The 22594-nt window shown below is 40.8% G+C and overlaps 1 protein-coding gene across 7 annotated transcripts in view; it reads right to left on the bottom strand.

Moving 5' to 3' along the window:
• KALRN (kalirin RhoGEF kinase) overlaps window positions 1-22594 on the bottom strand; it is a 447237-nt gene that overhangs the window by 275213 nt on the left and 149430 nt on the right. For 6 of the 7 annotated variants that reach the window (XM_042827277.1, XM_042827280.1, XM_042827273.1 and 3 more), the window contains exon 3: window positions 12273-12387. In XM_042827277.1, coding sequence (XP_042683211.1) covers window positions 12273-12387 — 115 coding nt within the window. Of the gene's footprint in view, window positions 1-12272; window positions 12388-19360; window positions 19461-22594 lie in introns of those variants that run through there. The other variant, XM_042827276.1, reaches the window with a different exon arrangement.

Genomic DNA, 22594 nt, shown 5'->3' with positions numbered 1-22594 from the left:
GACAAAGAACAAAAAACACCGCAAAATATCTTTGACAATTTCCTTTGAAATGGAACTTAATTCCTGGCCAGGAAAATGAGAAAAAGAAGAAAAAAAGCAAGGACTATTGTGCCAAAAAATGTTCACAGGTGAGGGAATTAGACATTTAACAGAATCTCTAATTACACATCTGATTTTTGGCATTTTTTCATGGCAGCATGACCATAGTTGAAGATCTTTTGTGCATGTATGTCTTCCCACAAAAAAAAAAAAAAAAAAGAGGCAAAAATGTGTTTTCATTTGTAAAACCAATTGTAAGTCAATTACATCTTAGTGGGCAAAGCGAGCACTATACTGTTGGCATGGACTTCATCTTCTGGAAACCCTGGCTTGACACCAATTTTATAAGTACAAGAATGGAGATGAAGACAACTTTGCACCAGCAATGCATCAGATGCATTTATTTGATCTATATTGCTCCACTTTCTATACCTTAGTGAAGCATGCCTTCTTTAATTTGCCAGTGCCAGGGGAATATAGAAAGATGCATTTTAAAAAGAGAAAAATTAGCATTGCATTCACTAATAGAAGCATTTCCAGGCCTGCTGTCAAAGTTTGAGCAGGTACATCTCCAAGTGGCCTCTTTCTGAAGGGTACTGAGTTGATTTTACCTAATGAAAATGCGTGCCTTACTCTTATAATTGGTAGCGCCTAACAAGTCATCAGAAAAGTGTTACCAATACTAATATAACACAGATGCAATTTAACAGTCCATAAAACTACAGAGATGAAGCTTTCTATAGAATTCATTCCTAAATGAAAACCCCAGGAAACGTTTTCAGCTGATCCTATTTTCCTGTCACCTACCATACACCATCTGACACCGCAAAATGGCTGGGGAGACTGTTCTGGAACTTAAGAAGAAACTGAGATTTCCAGTAAACCTGGTAAGTGTGAGGTGATATAGCAACTGGGGTCTGCCCTGAGAAGAAAGCAACCCTAAGGAAAGAGCGTGTACTGCCAGTGTATTTGATTCCTAGTCTAACAGTTCATTAACAAAGTAGAACTTCCAGACATTCTTCCTATGGGTAAAGTTGTTCATTACTTTCCTACATACCTGCTCTTTAATTGGTTGTTGGAAGGGACATGCAGCTCCTTTCCACAGGTCTCTAGTGGGAAGCAAAATCTAAACTAATCTGTGATCCCAGAGATGTTTGCTTCTCCAGATGCAGTTTCTGAACTAAATTACAAACGTTGTAAAAACAGGAAAAAGGAGAAATAAGGAGACATAACCACAAAATTGGATGTGATTAATCACTTCTGGAAGAAGTCAATTCTGTCTTGACAATGGAGTTAAAAAGAAGTCTTCAAGCAAAAGTACATACTGTGCATTTGATTAAAACTTAGACTAACAGATCATTAACAAGGCAGCATTTCCAGCCATTCTTTCTATATTGAAGATCATCTATTAGCTTATCAGGTACTTGCTTTTCATTTAGATTTTGTTCTGGAATTACCGTTCTTCTCCTGGACTCACTAAATGGCAAAATGGTACATTTATAATGAGGAGCTTTTATCAAGTGCTTTTTCTAAGGTCAGATGACATGGTATATGGCCAGTTTCTTATGCAGTGCTCCCAGTGTAGCAATGGGAATGGCAGCCTTAAAGAGCTATTTCCCCCAAAATGAGAGGTCTTATCAGTGTTTACTATTACATGGATCTATATTTTAGACTAATATAGCATAACTATGATTAAAAGAAAAATTCTATCTTTAGGGAATGAAAATATTAGCTAATACAGTTTCTGAAACTTTGTGAAGTTCCTACTTCATGGACCAATACGTTCAAGGCTATGCAGTTAAGATAAGAGAGAAGATAACTTGAACCCAGAACTAAAACTCAGGAAACTCTGGCTGTATCTTTCCCCTGAAGTTCCAGGATGGCACCTGCATTAGTGCAAATGTGACCTAAATGAATGGCCTAAATCAAACCTGAGGATTCCATCTGATTACCTTCTACAAAAATCACAAAAGACATAAGCAGAGCTGCTAAAACACACCATCTTTAGTCGGTGGTCTATGTGGAGCCACTAAGGCTACTGAAAAGGAAATACAATTTTAGTCTCAATTTAGGACTGGCACACAGTATAAAAACAGTGGAAGGGAAAAGTGACATTGCAGAGGACTTTGATCTCTGTCAAATGCTGAATCAAATAAGACTGAGATAGAAGAGACCTATTTAATCATCATAGGTGGGGATGTTGTACATCAGTCTACAGTTCATGTAAATATAGTTCAAGGAACATTTGAAAGTATGGAATGAAAAAGTCTCCATCCACTATTACCAATGATGAGATGCTGAATACCTTTTTCATGTGATATACCATGGGATAGTAGATGAAATATGTACAGTAAGCACACCTAGAGTTCTGTAAGGGCAAAACCTTTTGTTCTTAGTGGGATATGATGTTTGTCCATGGAGCTGCTTAATTACAGAATGGTTTGGGTTGGAAAGGACCTTGAAAGACTATCTAGTTCCAATACTCCTGCTGTGGGCAGGGACATCTTCTAGATTTGGTTGCTCAAAGCCCCAACCAATCTGGCCTTAAATGGGGAGGTGGTGGCCCTGCATGTGGCAGGGGGGTTGGAGATTCATGATTCTTAAGTACCTTCCAACCCTGGCCATTCTGTGAACACTTAAACAATATATTCAACAGCTCTTTAGTGTTCATTTTTGGGATGAAACAAAGTATCGAAAATTATTTTTCTATGATTTTGATTTTGCCTATCATTCTTCAGGACCACAGAAGCCATGACCTTGTTTGGAAAAACATTAATAATTTGAACTGGAGTTCCAAAGTAACACAGCCTAATATATTTATTGTCCCAGATGAGGGCTGTTCATTACAAATATTGCTCAAAAATGAATTGCTCATCTAGTCACAGGCATGCTTTGCTATGTCACTGTAGGGATTACTGCTGATCAGTTGAATTTAATGCATTGAAATCAGTGGCCCTGCTCCAGGATTAGTTTGATTCAGTGTATATTTTAAAATGCCATAAAATTCCTGCTAAGTGTCCCAAGAATCACCTTATTAATGCTATGCCAACGTATTTTTTATTTGCATTCCTTACATGAATACATTTAATACCTTCTTGCCTCCTTGGCCTTGGTTAGGACTAGGGGAGGTAAAAAGGCTGATACTTAGTGGTCAAAGGTTTTTAATGAGTAGATCTTTCAAACTGAATTTCAAAGTAATATTTATTTGATCCCCAATGACAACATCAATAGCAGAAGCATCTGGCCATCCAGATGCTCAAATAAATAAATTAAAACTGAAGCTTACTAACCCTTTTATTAAAAGACTAAGAGATTATCTTCTTGTATTCCCATGGGAAACGGAGTGAAAGAGGAGAGCTGCATCATATTCACATCATATACACCATGAAGTAGTGCACAGAAAATGCATGTGAAAGCAGCCTAAATTTGCCTAGTGATGAACTGCTGCTTCTGCTAACTTTCAGAGAGATGAACTTACTCTACAAAGCCAATGCTTTGCTTCAATCTCTACTCAACGACCTTAACATTCAATAGAAAGGATCATCCAGAGAAGATGTCTCTTGAAAATACTACACTAGCCCTATAGTAGGATCCTATTTTCCTTTGCTTGCTTTGCAGTGGGGACTTGGGGCTACGTGGAAGAGCAAGGAAGTACGAGAGGCTTCTATGAATGCAATGTAGAGGCTTCTATGAATGCAACTGCAGAAGGGAAAGTTGTTCTTATGGTTTGGCTTTTTGTAGAAAAGTACCATAAAGGAACCTGCTAAAATTACATCACTGGAAAATTCTCCAGAGGCTAACATTGGACATAAAATAAAGCCCTGTGTACACACACAGGGAAACCAATGCTTTCTTCCTAATAGTAGAAAAGTACACTGTGGTAAATATTGCAGACCAGACAATATGTGCTGAGCCAAAAGCAGGTTTGAATTACACTTCTCCACCTTTTGGGGGGCATGGGGAGAACTTTCTAGAATTATTTTTCTCACGTATGGTTTTACTCTGGATTAAAGTATTTCTCTTTCTTTTTCCTTTCTTTTTCTTTATTTTTCAAAGAAGCCTAGTGGCCTCACACCACATAGTTACAATTATTTTTTGCTGCACACGGTATTACAGAATCCATAGGGAGCTCCAGAGCAGTGCCAGGATCCACAAGGAAAACATTAAACTCTGCAGACTGACTTGGTTAAGACCACCTTGTGGAAAAGGAGAAGAAACCACTGATGAGATTTACAACTGCCTACCAAACTCTTGGATACTGACTCCCTTTGGAAACAGCAAAGCATTGAACATGTCAGCCTCTCAGACAAACTTTGCCAGTCTCAACCCATACTTTCCATGCTGTAAGAGCATCAGCCTGCTCAATGCCACAAGCTACCATGAACCAGTCGTTGTTCTATTTTAGTATGATCTGATTTTCTAAGACCTTTCAGGAGCAATGAAACTGCCAAGCCTTTGGTGGCAGCTTGAGCACTGACTCTCTAATGACAAATAACTTCCCTCTTCTAGAGCTCTTGGGTTCTGGAGATATCCCCTCTACCTCCATTCTCTAAGAAGGAGTGAAGTCCTAATTTGTGCTCACCTTTCCTTCTCAGTGAACACTAATTAGGTCTCCTTTCCTTGACCCAGCATTCCAATCTCATTAAGCTTGTAAGAATTTAATTTTCTTGAAACTCTTCTCTGACAGATTTGGTTTAGACAGTGACTGACAGACAGCATGTTTGCATAAGCATTGCATCACTTGGAGAGAAGACTAAAAATACATCATCAGACCTCCTCAAAAGCTGTGCATTAGGGAATCCAGGCGTCATCAGCATCCACAACACCTCCATCCATCCCGTGAGGATAAGGACAAGGCAGTCTGGCTCTGCTTCTCTGTCTCCCATTTTCTGCACAGAGTTGCATCCATTCTCCATGGGACTTGGAAGAACTTTCCATTGATGTTAAAACATCTTTAACAATATTCCTGTTACAAAGCAGACTACAAAGCACAGTGGTGGTTTTCCTGCTCCTAAAGACATCCTTGAAGAGGGTGGCATACAAGACTTCAAAATTATAATAATTTCTGAGAGTGAAAAGGATGTAGCACGTACTGCAGTTACTGATGAGGAACACAAGCACCCATGCTGGAATGAGACAAAATCGTTTTATAGTCTCTGTAAAAGCCGCAGGAAAGAGATCACCGAAAAGAAAAGTTAGGATTGGCTGAACTGCTGCATATTCTGCTGACAGCTTCACCAGGGAACCACAGGGAAGAGAACTGGTGCAGCTCTACTGCCAACATGTTGCTCCCACAAAAGGTCTCTGCTAATTTTAGCATTTCTGAATTACTGCTCGCATTGGCGCAGAGCTGCCTACTTCATGGAGTCTCCAGGTCTCTTTGCCTGCACCTCTTTAAGTGCTACGGAGCCACAGAAGCCCTTGGGGAGTACACAACAGCCTTAAATCAGCACTAGTGTGGGGAATGGGCAGTGCAGTGAAGTGTACTGCAAGTATCCCAAACTGCTTGTCAGCTGTTGAAGAAGAAGATGGAGAAAATTATGCTCTACCTAAAATTACAATGGGCTGTGGTGGCCACCAGCTTCCTCAGCAGTGAATTTTATGCCATCTTACAAGGGGTTTTCTCACTTGTCTCCATCACCTCTGCACCCTCCTCTAGGCAGCAAACGCCAATATGATCAACATGCAAAAGCCATTTAGCAAAGAGAAACAATGCTGATCTAATCCCCAGATCGAGGGCTTGGATGGAGCTCAAAAAGCAGAGCAAGGCAGCACAGCTCTACGTGAGGCAGCTCAGGGCTGAGGTTGGGCTGAGACCCTGCTGGCGTCACTGGGTTGCAGTGGCTCCAGACTCTGGGGCTGGAAGCACCTTAGGGTGCACAGGTAGGGCAGCACCTGCCATAGACAGAGCAGTGAAAAGCTTTGTCTGCACCTGGTTTGGGTTCAGACAGTTCAAAGGAAATGCACTGCTTCAAATGTGCTCTCATTCATGGGGTTGTACATGCTAAAGGGCCTTTTCTGAGAAAGTGAAGTCAGGTGTGGTGATGCTGTGGAGCTGCAGCCCATGGGCTTCCCATTTCTTGCTCAATGATCATGGGAAGACGGGGACAGAGAAGAAGGGCTTGCTGCTGTCCTGGCTGCTTTGAATGTTTGAATATGCTGCTTGCAGGGAGAGCCAGACCAATAGCACCAAAAGGCACTGGACACAAACAGGCTAAAGATGCTTCCTTTGCCATTTAGGAGGAGCACAAAGTAAAACAGCAACCTTTTATTTCATGGGATTTGCTCCCCTTGGAGCCTGATCTGCTGAGTCGGCTGAGGAAGGCATGACTGAGCTCCCACTGAGCTGGAAAAGCAGCACAGCACCGGGAAAAGGAGTTTCTCTTCCAGACTTATGCATCTGCTTTGTGTGATAAACATAGCCAGCAGGGCTAACCTCTGCAATCCAAAATCTTCAAATCAGCAAGCTGCTAAAGAATCTTTATGTTGGAGATATCAGACAAACCAGAAAGAACCCAATGTGGAATCTCAGCAGGTGCCTACATGGTAAGAGAGAAGTGGACACCCCCCTCCCTGCTGTAAAAAAGAACAATTGCCTTGGAAATAAATCAGAGACGATAAATGACAATGATATTATCTGTTTTCAATTGCAGGTTCATAGTAAAAAATTAAGCAGATGATAAAAACACAATGGCAAGTTGAAATCCTACTTTCTCTGTATGTGGTAATAAATAATTTCAATTATTTACTGAAATACAATTAATAAAAAATAAAATGGGGCTAGCTACTATATACAAATACAGAAATGTTGGAGACTTTAGTATGAAAAAATTATAGGTTTTAAGATCTTCAAAATTTGTAGAGTATTTTCTATGTTCATTAAGGTGTTTGGTTTGTTTTGTTTTTTACCAATAAAAGATCCAGTCTTGAAATAGCATTGACTCATTTTTTAAAAATTTTCAGTCTCTGAATTTATGTTCTGAAACGATGCAATAGAATCTCCATGGGTTTGTCTCAATATTGACATTATGTTACTCTTATTAGCCTTTATTTCACAAGATATTTCCATCAGAAGGATAAGAGACACTTCTGCTAGACCAAACGGAATGTATTGGATGATCTCTGGTACAAGCGATAAGCAGAGCTCAGCTTGTCCTGCCTTTTATTAATCTTCAGAAGAAAAATGCTACGTGAGCTGTGCAATTCACAGTACATTACCTACAAAGCTCAGCATCATGCTATTTGAGTTGTTCATCAGAAAACCAGTCTGAAAACACTTGTACAGCTACCCAGCTGGAAGGCAGAGCTATTCTCAGCAGCAAACAGAGCTAGAGCTACTCTGAGAGTGGTCATATCTCCCACAAAAAGGCAGAGTTAATAGAGGACATTTACTTGAGATTCAGAGCTTTGCAGGATCAGTCCTTATGCTATCCAGAAACCAGCAGCAGGAAATGAAGGCAGGAAATAACCTGGAAATTGACATGGAAAGTCCCCATTTACCCTAGGTTTGGACAAAACGCTGTCAGAAGAGAGCTCGAGAGTCTATTATCCCTCTGCTGAAAAACAGGAGCGACAATACTTGGATCATTCCCCATACCTCTTCCAACAGGGGCTCCAGAGCTGGAGATGCTACAGGAACATGCTGCATGCCTCATTTCTTCTATCTGTGATTTTAACTCATTTATTTTTGCCCCATTCACTCAGTTTTGCATGTTGGATTATTATCACATAACTCTCTCCCTCTTTTTTAAGTTGATTGATGCTGTTGTTGCTCTCTCCGCATTTCTAGAAAGTCCACATTTTCTGCTAGCTTTTGGTTACAGGCTGGAACTGTAGAGACTTACTACAGAATATTGACATCAATTACATCGTCCAGATATCTAGGAATAAAATGTCACATGCAATTCTCATCAGGTCATTAGCACAGCTGGTAAGAGATCAGAGAACCACTTTGGAGAACTGACTTACAACCAGAGGCAAAGATGTAACTTGGCACTGAATGTGTAACCTGGTCATTACGTGGTCAGTAAGTGGCTTTGGGTACAAAACAGTGATACAGTCAGAGGCCCTTTCAGAGGGATGAGGCTGCTGTCACTTCCACAGAAGCTTTCCAGTCCCTAGCAGATGGTGATACGTAGCAGCATCACATACCTATGCCATGTACAATGGAAACTGGATTTGAATTGGCTATCAAGTGGTGAAAGGCTCTAAAATCCACTAGCGTTCAAGTCAGCTATATACTTCTAATAAGCTTCTTTCTCCAAAATGCTTATCTTTTTCTAAAAAAATCAATTTATGTCTGAAGCAAATATTAAACCTCCATTAGCCTGATTAGCTTCAGTTCATTTGTTAATGTAGTATTTTGATGCAACTGTACAGTGGAATAATTATCTCACACTTGTCACCAGATACTTAGTTACCCAAATTATTATGAGGTCCTTGTTATTATTTTTAAAATACATGAATATGTTTGTAGGTCCACAACAGCTTCCAGCAAAAACAATCCTCAAAAGCTTCTTTTGTGCTAGGATCACGTCAGTGAAAGTAGAGCTGTAGGGTTTAATTCCTATCAATGAGCAAAATGAGTTTCACACTATTGGCCAGAGGAGCTAATACACACAGTACCACAGGTGATCAGAGAAGAGCTTAAAGTAAATCCAAGAGCGTTGAGTATTGCCACATTTTGCCAACCCATGTTGTTCTTTCAATTTTAAGAAGCCCCAATCATTAAACTCATTTTTAGCTGTGCTTCCGTTGTTCTACTGATCCTAGCACCTTTAATCTGGCTCAGGCAGCTCTGAGAAGCTGCTCAAATATGTGGGGCTGCCTCTTGGAAACACTTTGCTACCATTACGAGTCCTGGATGTCCCCCAGAACTGGGAAATGTTTGAGCTGCTTTTAAACAGAGGACAAATAAAAGTGGATATCTTTAAAACAGGCCTCTGAAGCATCTTGGGTTTCCCCCTCTGCAGAGGGGGACTGCTTATCTTGGCTCTGAAACAGATTGATGTGTTCAGCCGGAAGATTCACTGTAGCTGACAAAGAACATTTCCTTCATCGTATTGCTTTGCCACGCAGAGAGATAACTCAAGCTAATAATATTCTGTCTCTTTGTTATCCTCCTATAGCCTGTGCATAACTTAATTCCAAAGGGCTCACAGCAGGGACTGGCCTGGTGCTAGTTGCATTTACACACATATAAATCAAAACTCACTCTACAGGAATAGATGGTTCTACATTGGTCTTAAGACATAAAATCCTCAGCAAGGCCAGAAAATTCCCCCTTACTGAACCAGCTCAGCTCCCCTAATTATAAACATGATATTATCCTAGATTCAGATAAGCCCTCCAAATTTCTAAACATTGCATCCCATTTAAATTTGCATGTAAATGGGTGCTGTCCTGATTCGCAAGATATACAACTTTGCTTATCTAGAAAGCATTTGTGAAAACATGAAACAAGCTAAAAACAGCAGAACAGTAGGAACCTGCCATCCACAGCAATTATCTTCACTTCTAATGAAAAGCATTTTAGTTTCTTAGTAACTAATTGTACTGCAGCAGTTTGGAGAAAAGGACCTTCCAGTATGCCTACAAGAATCAGTACAAGAATCAGTGCACAGCTGCTAACCAGCCAGCCCCTCACCTCCCCCTCTGCGTACCCAGGAGCACCAGAACAAGATCAGAAGTTCCTAGACATGAAGCCTTACCCCCACACAGCAGACTTCAGCTGGGTGAGAAACCCCACTGACTTCGGGCACCCACCTGACCGCTGCTCCGAGCGCAATGAAAGCAATCACTATTCTGCTCTAACTCAAACACACATTGCTGCTTTCAGAAAACCCACATTATTATTCTGTTTCTGAAGAAGGAATTATGGAAAGCTGAATCAGAAACTTTGAGAGCTGCTAGCAAGACTCAGGTTTTACTTACCCTAATCTATCATCATGTTTCATCACCAATCTCATGCCTCTGCCCAGCGCCCAGCAATATGCACCTCTGCCCCTCCATTAAGATATAAAACCAGGGTTAAGTGACAGATAGTATCAATGTAGAGAGCAATCTGTCTCACTCAAAAACCACCGCAGTGGGAATAAAGAAAGGGTTATTATACAGGTGCCAATAAGATAAATTACAGCCCCTCTTTTTTTTTTTTTTCATTTCCTGAAAGAGAATTTCTATTTTTCCACCTATCAGAGAATTTCTCCCCCTTTCAGCACTTTAAACATCAGAGTAGTTTCTCCCGACATCATACCCAGAGTCTCAGCTAATGGAACTGCTAGTTCTGGTGGATGACAGATGCAGTTGTTCATCACAGCAGTCATCTTGGAATAGATAGGACCTGGGAGCCAGCGATATGAATTCAGGCTGTTCCTTGCATTTATTTTTTTCCAAAAAGTAAATAAGTTTGAAAGCTCTGCTGGTTGCCCTTGCTACAATGAGCAAAACGTTTAGGGAAAAATGAGTTTTCAGTGTTTCTACACAGTGCCCAGGTTACATAGTGCCCTGTGCCAAAACCTTGAAGGTTATGATCATTTTTTCCTCCCACCACAGTAAGTTCAGCTGCAGCACCATGAATAACAGGACCAGAATGAACCTAAAGAGGTCACCTGCTGGTTCATCCCTTCTTCCTAACATTTATGCCCATGCCAAATGTTTGCATATGGAGTTGAGGAGGTTTTTAAGAAGAGGTGAGATGGCTTATTCTAGTTCTTAACAGTGAGGCAAGTAAAGGCAGCAAAAGGTACCTCTTCGGTTGTGTGAACAGGGAACAGAATGGATGCATCTTTCTGTTACTACTACCTCCATGTAAGAAGAGCAATTAACAGAGAAGTTTGACATGGTAGATCATTTTAACTATGCAATTGCTTACAACACCCATCTCTGAGGGAAAACAGACAACTTCATATCTTTCTACCTGCAGCCATGCAAAGGATGGTAAGATGCAGTTTCATTACTGGAGCAGCTGGAGGGGCACTGCCAAACCATGGGACACACAATCAGGGAGTAACCTATTGCTCTCCCAACCTCACAGCATGTCTGTAATCTCCTTACAATATGGTTGCAAATAGAGATGCCAAGAGGAAAAGAGAAGGAACAGAAAAATTAGAAAGAAAAATCAAATTAGTAAAAGCTTGATGAGCAAAAGTCCAATGCAGCAAGAAATGCACTGCCCATGGCCGTGTGAAGTCCTGTCAGCAGGAGATGATACTGGCAGAGTTGGTAGATGTGCCTTCTTTTGCCCCTAAGTCTTTGCTGCCCATTGCAAGCCCTCATTTCTCTTCTGTACCAAATGCAGAATTTTCTCTGCACATCAAGTGTTTAAGGAACTGAGTGCACTTCTTAGTCACTTACCTCTTGATATCCAGATACAATCAGCCCCACCCATTTCAGAGGGTGACTTTTCACTTTTTGCCATAACGTAAACATTATTGAATGGGCTGTATCCCAGGATGAAAAAGGAAGCATTCCTGAAGGTGCATCATTGCAAATCTGAAGAGCCCTTCTCAGCTCCACTCACCTGGGGTATCCCTCACCTACTGTGATGATTACTGGGTGAGGATAGTGGACAGGCTTGAAAATAGGGAAAGGATTTTGGACTGTACACAGCCTTGTGCTCTCTGAGGCATTAAACACTGGCTCAGAAACACCTACCAGGGCACTGAGCCCTACAAACTGTCTCCTAAAGCATGCAAAGATAAATATGCACTGTCAATAGAACTGTTTTCCAGCATCCCTGGGAAAGAGATGGAGACCTGTTGAAGAGCCATTGGCACTAACATAGAGAAAGGCACTTTCTAGCAGAGCTGGCCTGCATGCAGAGCCATCTGAAGCAATTCTCTTTGCAAACTGCCCCTTCAGTCCACCCACTTTCCTTCTCAAGCTTGGAGAAAACTCAGGAAAGTGTCAGAGCCTCCAAGCACTCCTCCCTTTCCCATCCTCCAGGAGCTGTACAGAAACATTGGAAATGAGAGTGTCTCCTCACTGCTACTGTGAGCTGGCTTTCTGAGCCTAAAGGCCAAGTTTGGGAGCATTGCCTCTGCTTTCGGGGACTTTGCACCACTGCTTGCACGATAAAATCCACTAGAGCAAATGCAGAAGGAGGAAGGAGCACTCTGTCCCAAGAACTGAAGGTACTAAAGGTTAATACTTGGAAATCAGCAACTGCCAAGAACAAGTTCCCCACCCATCCATCCACACTGAGCTTTGAAGTGTTTTCTTTCTAGCTTTACCTTGGCACGCTGGCCAAATAAGTCACAAGTTTCCGAAGGTCTTCCTGTCTTATTCTGTCATGATTGCTGCGGGCTGGGAAGGTCAAGACAGGACCACCTCGTTTATCACGGCCACCTGTGGAAAATAAAGGGTTGTTAGAAAATCAGGCAGGAAGCACACGTCAAAAAAACTATGTGCACTGAATTGATAAACATAAATTAAGGCACATTCAAGAGCCTGTGCACTCTTTGTAGCTTTCAGGCTTGCCTAATTGAGGAAGACATGCTTGCATTTGGAGCTCCAAAGGAAAGGGAAAAAGAAAAAAAAACAACAACAAAGAAAATTATTACTAGCATTTCTTCTGCCTTTCGCCTAATCCCATCAATCCAATCCAATGCTTCTCCAGGCAGGCAGTGCTACAAAATGCTCCTGTGTGGCTAGTTTGAGGCTGGCCAACAGCAAGACAGTGAAAGTAGTTAAGTATTTCTCACTGTTACCCATGGGTGGCATCTGTCATTGGCAGGCATTTTGTAAAGTTCCACCAGTTGGATGCAGCATACCCCAGTCAAGTTTATGCAGTCAGACATGCTAATCTATCTGGCAATTCATTAGAAACTGAAGTTCTGATTAGAAGCTCATGCCTACTATGCTTTCCATTTAGAATGTTGGCAATTTGAATTATGTTTTTTATTTTTCCCCTGTGACTTTCCTATCTTAAAATCCACTCCTTCAAAACAGTGTCTGACACTTAATGTTGTACAGAAATTCTTAGAACAGCCACAAAGAGTGGCTTTACCCTGAAATATACAATCAGAAACATAGGGGTGAATACAACCTATTCTATAGCACCTTGTTTTATTCTCTGCAGTGAATAAAGTTAAATAAGCTTGAAATTGAAATCTGGTTCCTCATTCAGTGTTTAGTTATTCCTTCATGTATTATCATATGATTTTTTCAGGAACTGTGTGCTGTCAGATGTGTGTTAGCATCATTTTCTAGGAAAAAAAGTCATAGCAAAATTACAGTTCAGAAAGCTGGCACAGAACTTCTAGAACCCTGCAAACAAGCTGTAAAAATGCAGACCAATTTGCACTTTTCAACTGAAAGTTAAATCTCTTTAAGGGAAATAGCACTTCTGAGAAAGGGAAATCACATGCTTCCTCTGAAACAAATTATCTGGCCGAAAAGAAGGAAAAGCTCTGCAAGGACTCGTGCATGTTGTGTTCATATAGGACACAGGACTCACGCACTCCTTGGGGCTGTGGCTGCTGGAGGGCTCCTAAGCACCACGATTTGGTAGGAAGAGCCCTAGGAAGCTTTGCTGTCGGAGTAGGATTGGAAAGAAAGAAAGAAAACATGCCTTGGAAAAACACTAGCTCATCATAGGATGAAGAATTGCTCTGAAGAGAATTTAGATTAGAGCCAGAGGTGCCTCACACTGCAGGATCTCCTGCAGGTGGACATCAAACTGATGAGATACGTGAACATACCTCGAGGCACAGTTTTTCTACCGGATTACAAGGCAGAGATTACTTGTAGATGCAGTTCCCAGCTCACAGCACAGCACCATCCATTTTACTCTGAGATTGTCTATTCTGTTGATGCCATGATAGGTACAAGCTCACCTCAAAGGTGAGCAAAATGTGTCTCTCTATATGACCCAAAGTCACACAGAAGCATATATATGTATATTTTGAGTTCCCCTGCAGCCAGGGGTACGTATGGAGTACAAAACCTGTCCTGTCTAAACTCTGCTGACAGTATGTGCCCAATATTTGCCTTTGGCTCACAAGGGGCAGTGTCCTGGTTCTCTGAATGACTCCTGAGAGGCCTCTTGCTCCTTCCACTCCTGCCCAAATAGGGCTCTTGCTCTCAAAGTCCCAGTGCCTCTGCTGAAATGAGCACACTCATTCAGGGCTAGAAGGATGCAGGGAATTCAATCTCATCCTGGCTGTCCCATCCCTCTGCCAGAGAGAATGAGGATGGAGGAGTAATGTAACAAGGATGTGATTTACAAGGAAATATCTTCATTTTTATTTTCAGGCCTACGTACATGCCTTAAAAAATCCTTATTTTAAGCACATGCTCCCTTTGTTGGATTATTTCACACACCATAACAATGCCAAAACCATTATATCATGCATGATGTGAACAACAGAAAAGCAAGCCAGCCTATGGAATGGCAAACCAATATAGAAACCGAAGTTGGTGGGAAAGATTTTTTGCAACACGGGAAGCTTTTCAAGGTTTTGAAAACTTTCCCATCATATCAAGATGTAACCAAGGCTTTCAAAAGTTTCCAGATATTCACTGAAGCGGAGACATGAACTTGAATTGCATCCCAGAAGAACATGCTGCCCACTGCTTAGTCAGGCTCCCCCCTCCTCCTCCAGTCCCAATAATTTAAATATTTCCACAAAGGGAAAAAGTGCTAAGAGACAAGGTGAAGGAGACAACCCAGCCCAGAGTTCTAATCCTCTCTTAGGATATGAAGCACCCAAAAAGAGTCGCCATCTTCCCACAGCCCTGACCACTACGATGCTCCTGTTTGCCTCAGTTTGGTCATGATCAAAAATTGGTTTTGGGTTCAGGGACTGATTTCCCAATTATATTTCCACTAAAGTGAGTTCTAAAAAAAATCTGACTTCTGGAAGTTTAGTCAGAAAATTATTTATATTTCTGCTAACAATAATGCAAGGACTGTCAGCTGCAGAAAGGGGAACAGAGGCCAAAATATTTCTGCACTGTCTTTGCTTCAGGATAAAACTTCTCCTTTGCCAGTTCAGCTGAACTGTCCCTTGGGGAGCAGGATAAATACGGCTCTGGAGTCAGAAGTTACCAGGACAAACTGAAGAAAATGGGTTAATTCTCTTTGGAGGAGGAAGGTTTCATAGTGACCCAGTTGGAGTTTTCTGGATGGTGGAAAGATGAATAATTGCCTCCTGTAGCAAGGCTAAACAAGGAGACAGGAGGCAAACCTCAAGAAATCTGAGGTTTAGGAACAAATGTTTCTCATTTGTGATAAAAATTACTGCTCTACGCTTTGAATAATAGGATGAAATTATTCTTACAAGTGCATTGCATATTAAAATCCTTCATTTGTTTCCAATTAGTCATGAGCAATCCCTAATTTTTATGAATGCTTGCATTATTTACAACTTTTTGAAGAGCCTGCATGAAGAAATGTCAGGTTTCTTCCAGAGCACAGTGTGTTTAATTCACTCAAGGACCTGTAGAGTTCAGCAACTGTGGCTGCTCTTTAAATACTAATAAACATTGGCTTTTCTGTGGTGCCTTAAAACTGCAAACCTCAGCCTTATCAGAGTGTAAGTTGGATATTTACACCACCTAATGTAAAAAAGCCATTAAAAGAAGAAATTCTTTTTGCATTGGCTCTACAGAGGTTCTAACATCTCATACATAGCTGTCCTCTTCTGTATTATTATCTCCTTTTTAACTGAGGGTGATAGCAAAGAGCAGAGGGCGAAGAAATTCACCCCAGATCTCAAAGCAAGACATCTGAAGGATCAGGAGTAGAAATGAGGTTTTCTGAACCTTCCACTGTATTAGGGTTTTGCTGTACTTAAGATAAAAGTACTAAATTAAAACCCTTGTAGAAACCATCCCTTCTTGCAAGCAACCCACTCACAGAGGCTAATCTTGCTTCAAGTCAGCCTTGATTTGCACACTGATTTTACATGCACAGCCTCAAGAATTGGAGGGGAGCGAAGAAGCTCAATTGCTGTAATCAATATGTCCCATCTTCTGCTTCCCACTGGGCTCACAGACATAGGATGCAATAATCAAACATGTCATTATGTTTGCTAATTACAGTTATTAAATGCTAAAACAAACAGCTGATAATTCCTAATTGTTTTTCAAGGTGGGCTTTCATGGAGTTTGTTCTGATTTAGAGAGACAAACAGATGGCCTAGTTATTAGTGCTCTGGAAAAAGGAGTCTGAAAAACACATGTTCATCAGGGCAAAAAGTGCACTGAAAACAAATATTTAGCCATATATGTCTTGCATTCCTCCTACAAAATCCTTTGTCGACAGCGTTGCCCAGTCTTTCCACCTCACTTTCTTCTAGCTTGCATAGAAACAATCGCTAAATTCAGTATCTGGTCCCCAAAGTAGAATCACTTATTTTTTCTCCACAAATAATGCAGGATATACTCCAGTAATGTCATAAGGCATGATGAGCACTACTTCTACATATTAAAAGAAAACATTAAAGAAAACGCAGAAAATCTGAGAACAGGGGTAATATAACAGAGAACAAAAAACGTGGGCAGTTCTCAGTGACATACTGGAGACCACTTTTCTGGTCAAGACTTCAACTGAGAGCGAAGGGTTTCCAAACACAAGACTCCTGCCCTAGCAGCTGCCTGATATTTCTTACTTCAGTGGTGAGCCGAAATGCTTCTACCCATGGTGGCTCATGAAACTGACCTCAGGAAAGGAAAGATGTTGGCCAACCCAAATTTACTAATGTGCACTGTGGGTATGGGCCTTTCCAAGTCCTGTGAAACATCCATACCCTATAGCACACAAAAAAGTAAAATTCCAGCTCTGTAGAATCCTTTTTGGGAACAGAATACATATGTTCTCTTTAATGCAGACTTCTTGTGCACAACGGATAAGGACTTTATAGAGCTCTGTTGTAAAGCCTCATCACTCTACTTATATCAACCATTCCACCTTGATGCTTTTCTGATTGTGTTTAACTATATTTAAGGTTATTCAAACTCTTTGCTTCCTTTTGCAAATATGCTCTTCATAAGCAGAAATTCACAAGAATTAACCAGAAAGACAAATACTCATACAAGTAACGGCTCTCAAGTACCTTGACTAAGATCCTACAACATATCAGCAATGGAGACAGAAGTAGAACACAGCACTTCTGGCATATGTTCAGGTGTCTGCTGCAGTTCAAATGGCTGTTTCATCTGACCCCTATCATATCACAGCATAGCAGATCATATGCTGATCAATCTTGGTGCTGCAGACTCTGCTGAGCCCATAAGTGACTTTCCAGAGAAACAGAAATACTCCTCAAAAGTTATTTGTGTCCAAAATATGGTGAAAAAATGAATGATAATGAAGAGAACGAGGAGAAAGAACAAGCTCAGCTGATGCCAGGCGGCTCTATAAAATGACAAGCAATATGCTCTGGACTTTTAAATCTAATTGACAGACTTCCTATGAAGGAAAGTATCAAGGAATTGATATCCAGACTTAAAATAATATTTATTTTCCTTTCTCTACCATAGCTGAGCTCTGAGAGAGTGTCTGCTACCAGACTTGTGAACAGAGTTCTGTGGTAAAACTTTTCCAGCATCAAGAGGCACTAATTTATTCTAAGGGTCTATATAGGATTATCTGTAAGACCACACTCAAATTCAGTTGATTTCAAAGCAGGTAATTATAGTGCAATAGTGAAGGAAATATAACCTCCCACAACATATCCATCTTGCAAATTAACTCAGCTGCAGTGCAGTCACCAGGATCTGATCCACTGGCATGTTCCTTTTTGCAGCATCCTATATCCCAGTATCAAGTATGAAGTATCAAGCATGAACCAAATCCCAATAGCAAACATCTGCAACATTACATTAATGACTGAAGAAACAACGCTGTGTGTTCCCACCAGATCTTTTAGCAGAACAGATCAGAGAAGTGGCTGGAGATGGGATGCTCAGCACAGCCACTGGATGAGTCCTTTTTTCACCTGATGGATTTGTTCCACTGCAATGGAAAGCATGGGTGCATGGATTTGAAAAGACTTGTTTCGGCTCATAGTGTACTTTTTCTTATTAATACAAGTATTTTGAGGTATTCTTTCATTTTAAATGATTACTTGCCAACAAACTACTAGGAAAATTGATTCATTTCCCACTGAGGAAATTATTGCCCCAATAAAACAAAATGAAGGGCAAGTGAGATGTGTTACTGTAAAGGAAGAGCTTCTTTGTGTGGAAGATAAATCTTCCAGAGGAGCTTACTTCTTCCCCTGGAAGATGTGGATTTACTGTGAAGTATCTGGGGAGCAGAGAACTAATCTCTTCAACACTGTCCTTTACCTATGCAAATATTGATTCCTTTCAACACCCACACAAAGAAGTTCTAAGATTTTTTCCTCTCTATCACAGACGTGTTAAAGAATATCTGTATTGATTTAAAAAAGCAATGTAGAATCAAAATAAAATAAACTCCAAATCTGCCCAAAAAAATACCCCACTGCAAAACCTCTTCCTCCTGTAGAGAAAAACAAGGAACAAAAGAACTCATGGCCATGTCAGTCGCACTGCTGACAGCAGCACATCATGAGCATCATTTTAGTACAGAGCAAGAAGCAAAGACAGGCTGCATTCACTCTGATCACACAGTATTTGTCTTCCTGGTTTGAGGTGAGGACAGAAACACAGCAGTGGCAAAGTTTCTGATGTCACATCAGAAAATTGAATAATTTAATGAATGGATTCAACACAACTGACTGCTAGGTTTGCCACGTCACAGCAGAGAAGTCCTCAGCAGCTACAGTCAAGTAGAGGCTCCTGCAAGCTAATGGAAGTTCGGGGGAAAGTTCAAAATATCAGGCTTAATAGTTGCTATGAGGAAATCTTTTTCCTCTCTGGCTTAAGGAAGAAATTTGACCTAGAGTTGGAAAGCAGCATCAGACAAAAATGTTTCTGAAATGGCACATTTCAGAAGAATATTTCCACCTCAATTAGTCTATATTTTCCTACAAAGAGATACATCAAAAAATCAGCCATTTGGTAAGACGGAGGGGATACCCAGTTGTGAATTTCAGTGCTTCTTGTACATTAAAACTGATTCCTAAGGGAAAAATTAAAAAAAAAAGCAACAAAAACAAACACAAAATAACACCATAAGCTATGAACCAAAGTACTTTAACAGAAATAAGAATGTTTTCAGATGACATGAGTCTTATCAGTGGGATACAAGTGCACACCTTACTGCAAAATTACAAAAACATTTGGTTGTTATCATATTAACTATCTCAGATGCTACAGTTGTCTCCCTGTTTCTTCGTGTTGTTTTATAGACTCCCAGGCTGCATTTCTGCATAAGAACATCTCTTACCTGCCTGTGTAAATGAAGAAGAGACCTTTGCTGTGAAACATGTGGAGCTCACTGTGTCTTTTGGGAGTAAAAAGTCCTGTGAGCTGGAACAGGATGGGATGTATACAGATCTTCTTGCTTCATGGGCTTAGTTCCTTCCTCTTATTGTTATTTCAAAAGTCCTTATCACTAATTTAAAAGCTAAACCCACATGACTGGATGCAGGGACCCACGTGCTCTGTTCAAGGACGTGGTGAGGAGTCCAGTGTGTCTGGATTGCCCTCATAGTGTGATTTACATCCCATAAGTTCTTATGGGCCTTTTCAGATAAATACTGTGATTGGGTTGATTTTCTGTCTATTTTTGTAAGGGACTTGAACTGTTTTGTGTCTCCACGAGGCAACTATCTCTACTTTCACCCATGCTATAAGGAAATACATAAAGGAGAAATATCCCTGCTGTAAGGAGATGGGTGGTGGATCTTGGTGAGTCAGGACAGTAAGTGTTTGCAATGACTACACACTTTCCACAGAAATCACTTCATGTAGTCCATTGCCATAGTTAAGACTTATGGAAAAAATAATTGCAACTAATTCTGCATACTAGTAATGTGTTATCTGTGTATCATCACAACCGTAAGTGAAATCAGAAATCCCACAGAACTTTTTGATTTCTTCTCTAATCTTAGGGTCCTGATGATGATAACTATACAGTCCCCATAGGTAAAGGCTCTTCTCTGTCCTCACAAATGACCTAACATCTTAAAAAGCAAAAGAAACAAAACCAACCTAAACAAACGTGCAGCCTCAGATCTCATAAAAAGACATGGAAAGTTTACAGTCTAAACTTCCTCATTTTCTTTTTCAAAGAAATATCTGCATCAATGCAGCAGCAAATTTTAGATGAAAGGATGATGAACTAAAACTACAAGGAGAATTCAATAGTCAAGGAATGTTATGTATTTCTAATAGCATATTTCCTCTCTTTGGAATGTCCCTTGATTCCAAGCTATGTCAGGGAATGGTATAAACAAGAAGATGTTTTTTTCTAACAAAATATAGAAGAATTGTTGATGCTACATTTGAAATTTCCACTCCAGAGGAAGAGGAGAACAGAAACTAATAAAATTTGAATCAAAACTATCTGTGCAAACACAGAATGTTTACATCATTCAAAATTTAAATATTTTGGTTAGTTCCATTCCCAATACAAATTCCAGTGTCCACATATCATCACTGGGGACCTCCTGAAACCTGGATCTGAACTCTTCCAGCACTCAGAGGGCCTCAGGATCACATTTCTGGCACTAAGCGACCTGTTGGGACTTGAGACATGCGGTTTTTGAGAGGGTCACCGTCTCCCCTTCTAACAGTCTTTACCTCAGAGCAAACTTTTCCCAGACTCCAGTCTCAGAAATAAAATAATCTCTAAGCTTTCATTTTGGATTCATCCTGCCAGCCTAAATTTAGCAAAACCTAATTGCAAAGTTGTCCTTTCATCTGATCTATTTACACTGAACTTCTCCCTCGGAAGGACCTTTTGGGAAATCTCTGTTTTCCCTTCAGGCTCAGATGTCACTGTGCCCCTATCACCAAATCACCAAATTATTACGCCCTTCTGCCTTTTGCTGCTGATTCTTCCATGCTCACCCATCCTCTCAGAAAGTGCTGGGAGAGATCCTGCAAACTCTTCTGGGTGGGATGTAAGGAAAGGGCAAATAGTTTCAGCACATCTCCCTGCATTAATGAACTAAAAATCTTTACGCAGCCTAAGTGTATGAGAAGCTCCAACATGGTAACATGTACCTCTCCCTCTCCTGAGGGTCTCATCCACTTCCTTCTATGCTGCACTGACAACAGAAAATCTACTAGGAATATATTCAAGCAGCTGAACAGCATCCCAAGTTTAACCTTCCTTCCAAAGCAGCATCTGTGTTTCCCAGGAAAGGCTGAAGCCACAGCTTCCAAAATATCACTTTCACCACCTCTCACTGAAAAAATCCACCAAAATAATCTACAGCCTGTTTTATTTCCTTTCTTCTGTGCTCATCTCCTTCCCAGAATATAAAAATCAGCCTTTGGCTTGTAGCTGGCTCCCTAATGGTTCCCAAAGCCATTCCATTGCCGGAAGTGACATAGTGAACCATACAGGCAAAGCCAAGATTTTATCAGGGTTTAGGCAACAAGCAGGTGGCCAAAGCCTCCTCCTGCCCCTGGCTTAATCTGCTGCAACAAGACCACTGACGGAAGTGATTAGACTGTGATGGCTGGGATGTACTGTGACTGCTCAGTCTCTCTTCGCACTTATTAGAGTTGGAATGGGATTTTCAGGTGCTATTTAGATATACAGACATATGAACTTTGCTTGAGTTCAGTCCAGTAGGGTCACTGAAAGAAGTCAAGAACCAGTTCCAGGAAGAAAACTGTACCATTATCCATCCCTAAATCTTCCCTTGGCACAGTGATGCTGATGCAAAGCTCTGTGCCTGCCACTGGCTGAGCCAGCAAGGAGAAAGCACCAGCACTGAGCCCCAGGCATAATTCAGGCTGGGTGAATCTGTGCCCAGCTAATTAGAGCTGTATTTCAATTTGGAATTTAAGTGCACTTCTGCAAGCTTGAGAGTGGCCCTGAGGTTACACAGTGGTGTGGGCAGGTGACCTGCCTGCTGTCCTCATGTTCTGCATGGTTAAAGTATGGGGTGTGCACAAAGCTGAAACACAGAGCAGTGCAGCTGTGCCATCCTGAGCTCATTTGTTCTCTGCCACATCAGGGCTGAAAAGACAAGGTGGTGAGTTAGAGCAGATGAGAAAAGAAAAAAAAAAACAACAAAAACATGCAACTGAAATGTTCAGCAGAATGCTTTGTGTACTGATAAATTCTGCTGGTGTAAGGACAAGATGAACTCCTTGACAACTTCACTGTTTTCTTATTGTTAAAATTAACTGTAGTGTAAAACTCTGAAGAAGACTCAATAAAACTCTGCTTTTCCTTCAGGAAGTCTGACTGCAAATGCAATGTGCTCGCAGACTCTGTGCTATCTACAGCTGGGAGATATATATATATTTTTTCACAAAGTTCAGTAATTTGATTTTTCTTTTTGGCAAAATTTCTGTGATGTGCTCAAAGAATATTCTGGGAAGTTATTCCATTTTAATTAAACCTAGCAATCAGCTGAAGCACTCCAATTCTTGTCTTCATCTGCTTCCACCAGCCCTGGGAAAGTTGGAGCAGTTAAATTCTGTGCTGGGGGTGATG

Source organism: Centrocercus urophasianus, unplaced genomic scaffold (assembly GCF_019232065.1).
Source record: "Centrocercus urophasianus isolate 14NV4802_14NV808 unplaced genomic scaffold, USGS_Curo_1.0 seq_28, whole genome shotgun sequence".
In the NCBI taxonomy this organism is placed as follows: domain Eukaryota; kingdom Metazoa; phylum Chordata; class Aves; order Galliformes; family Phasianidae; genus Centrocercus; species Centrocercus urophasianus.
This window is presented reverse-complemented; position numbering and strand designations above follow the sequence as displayed.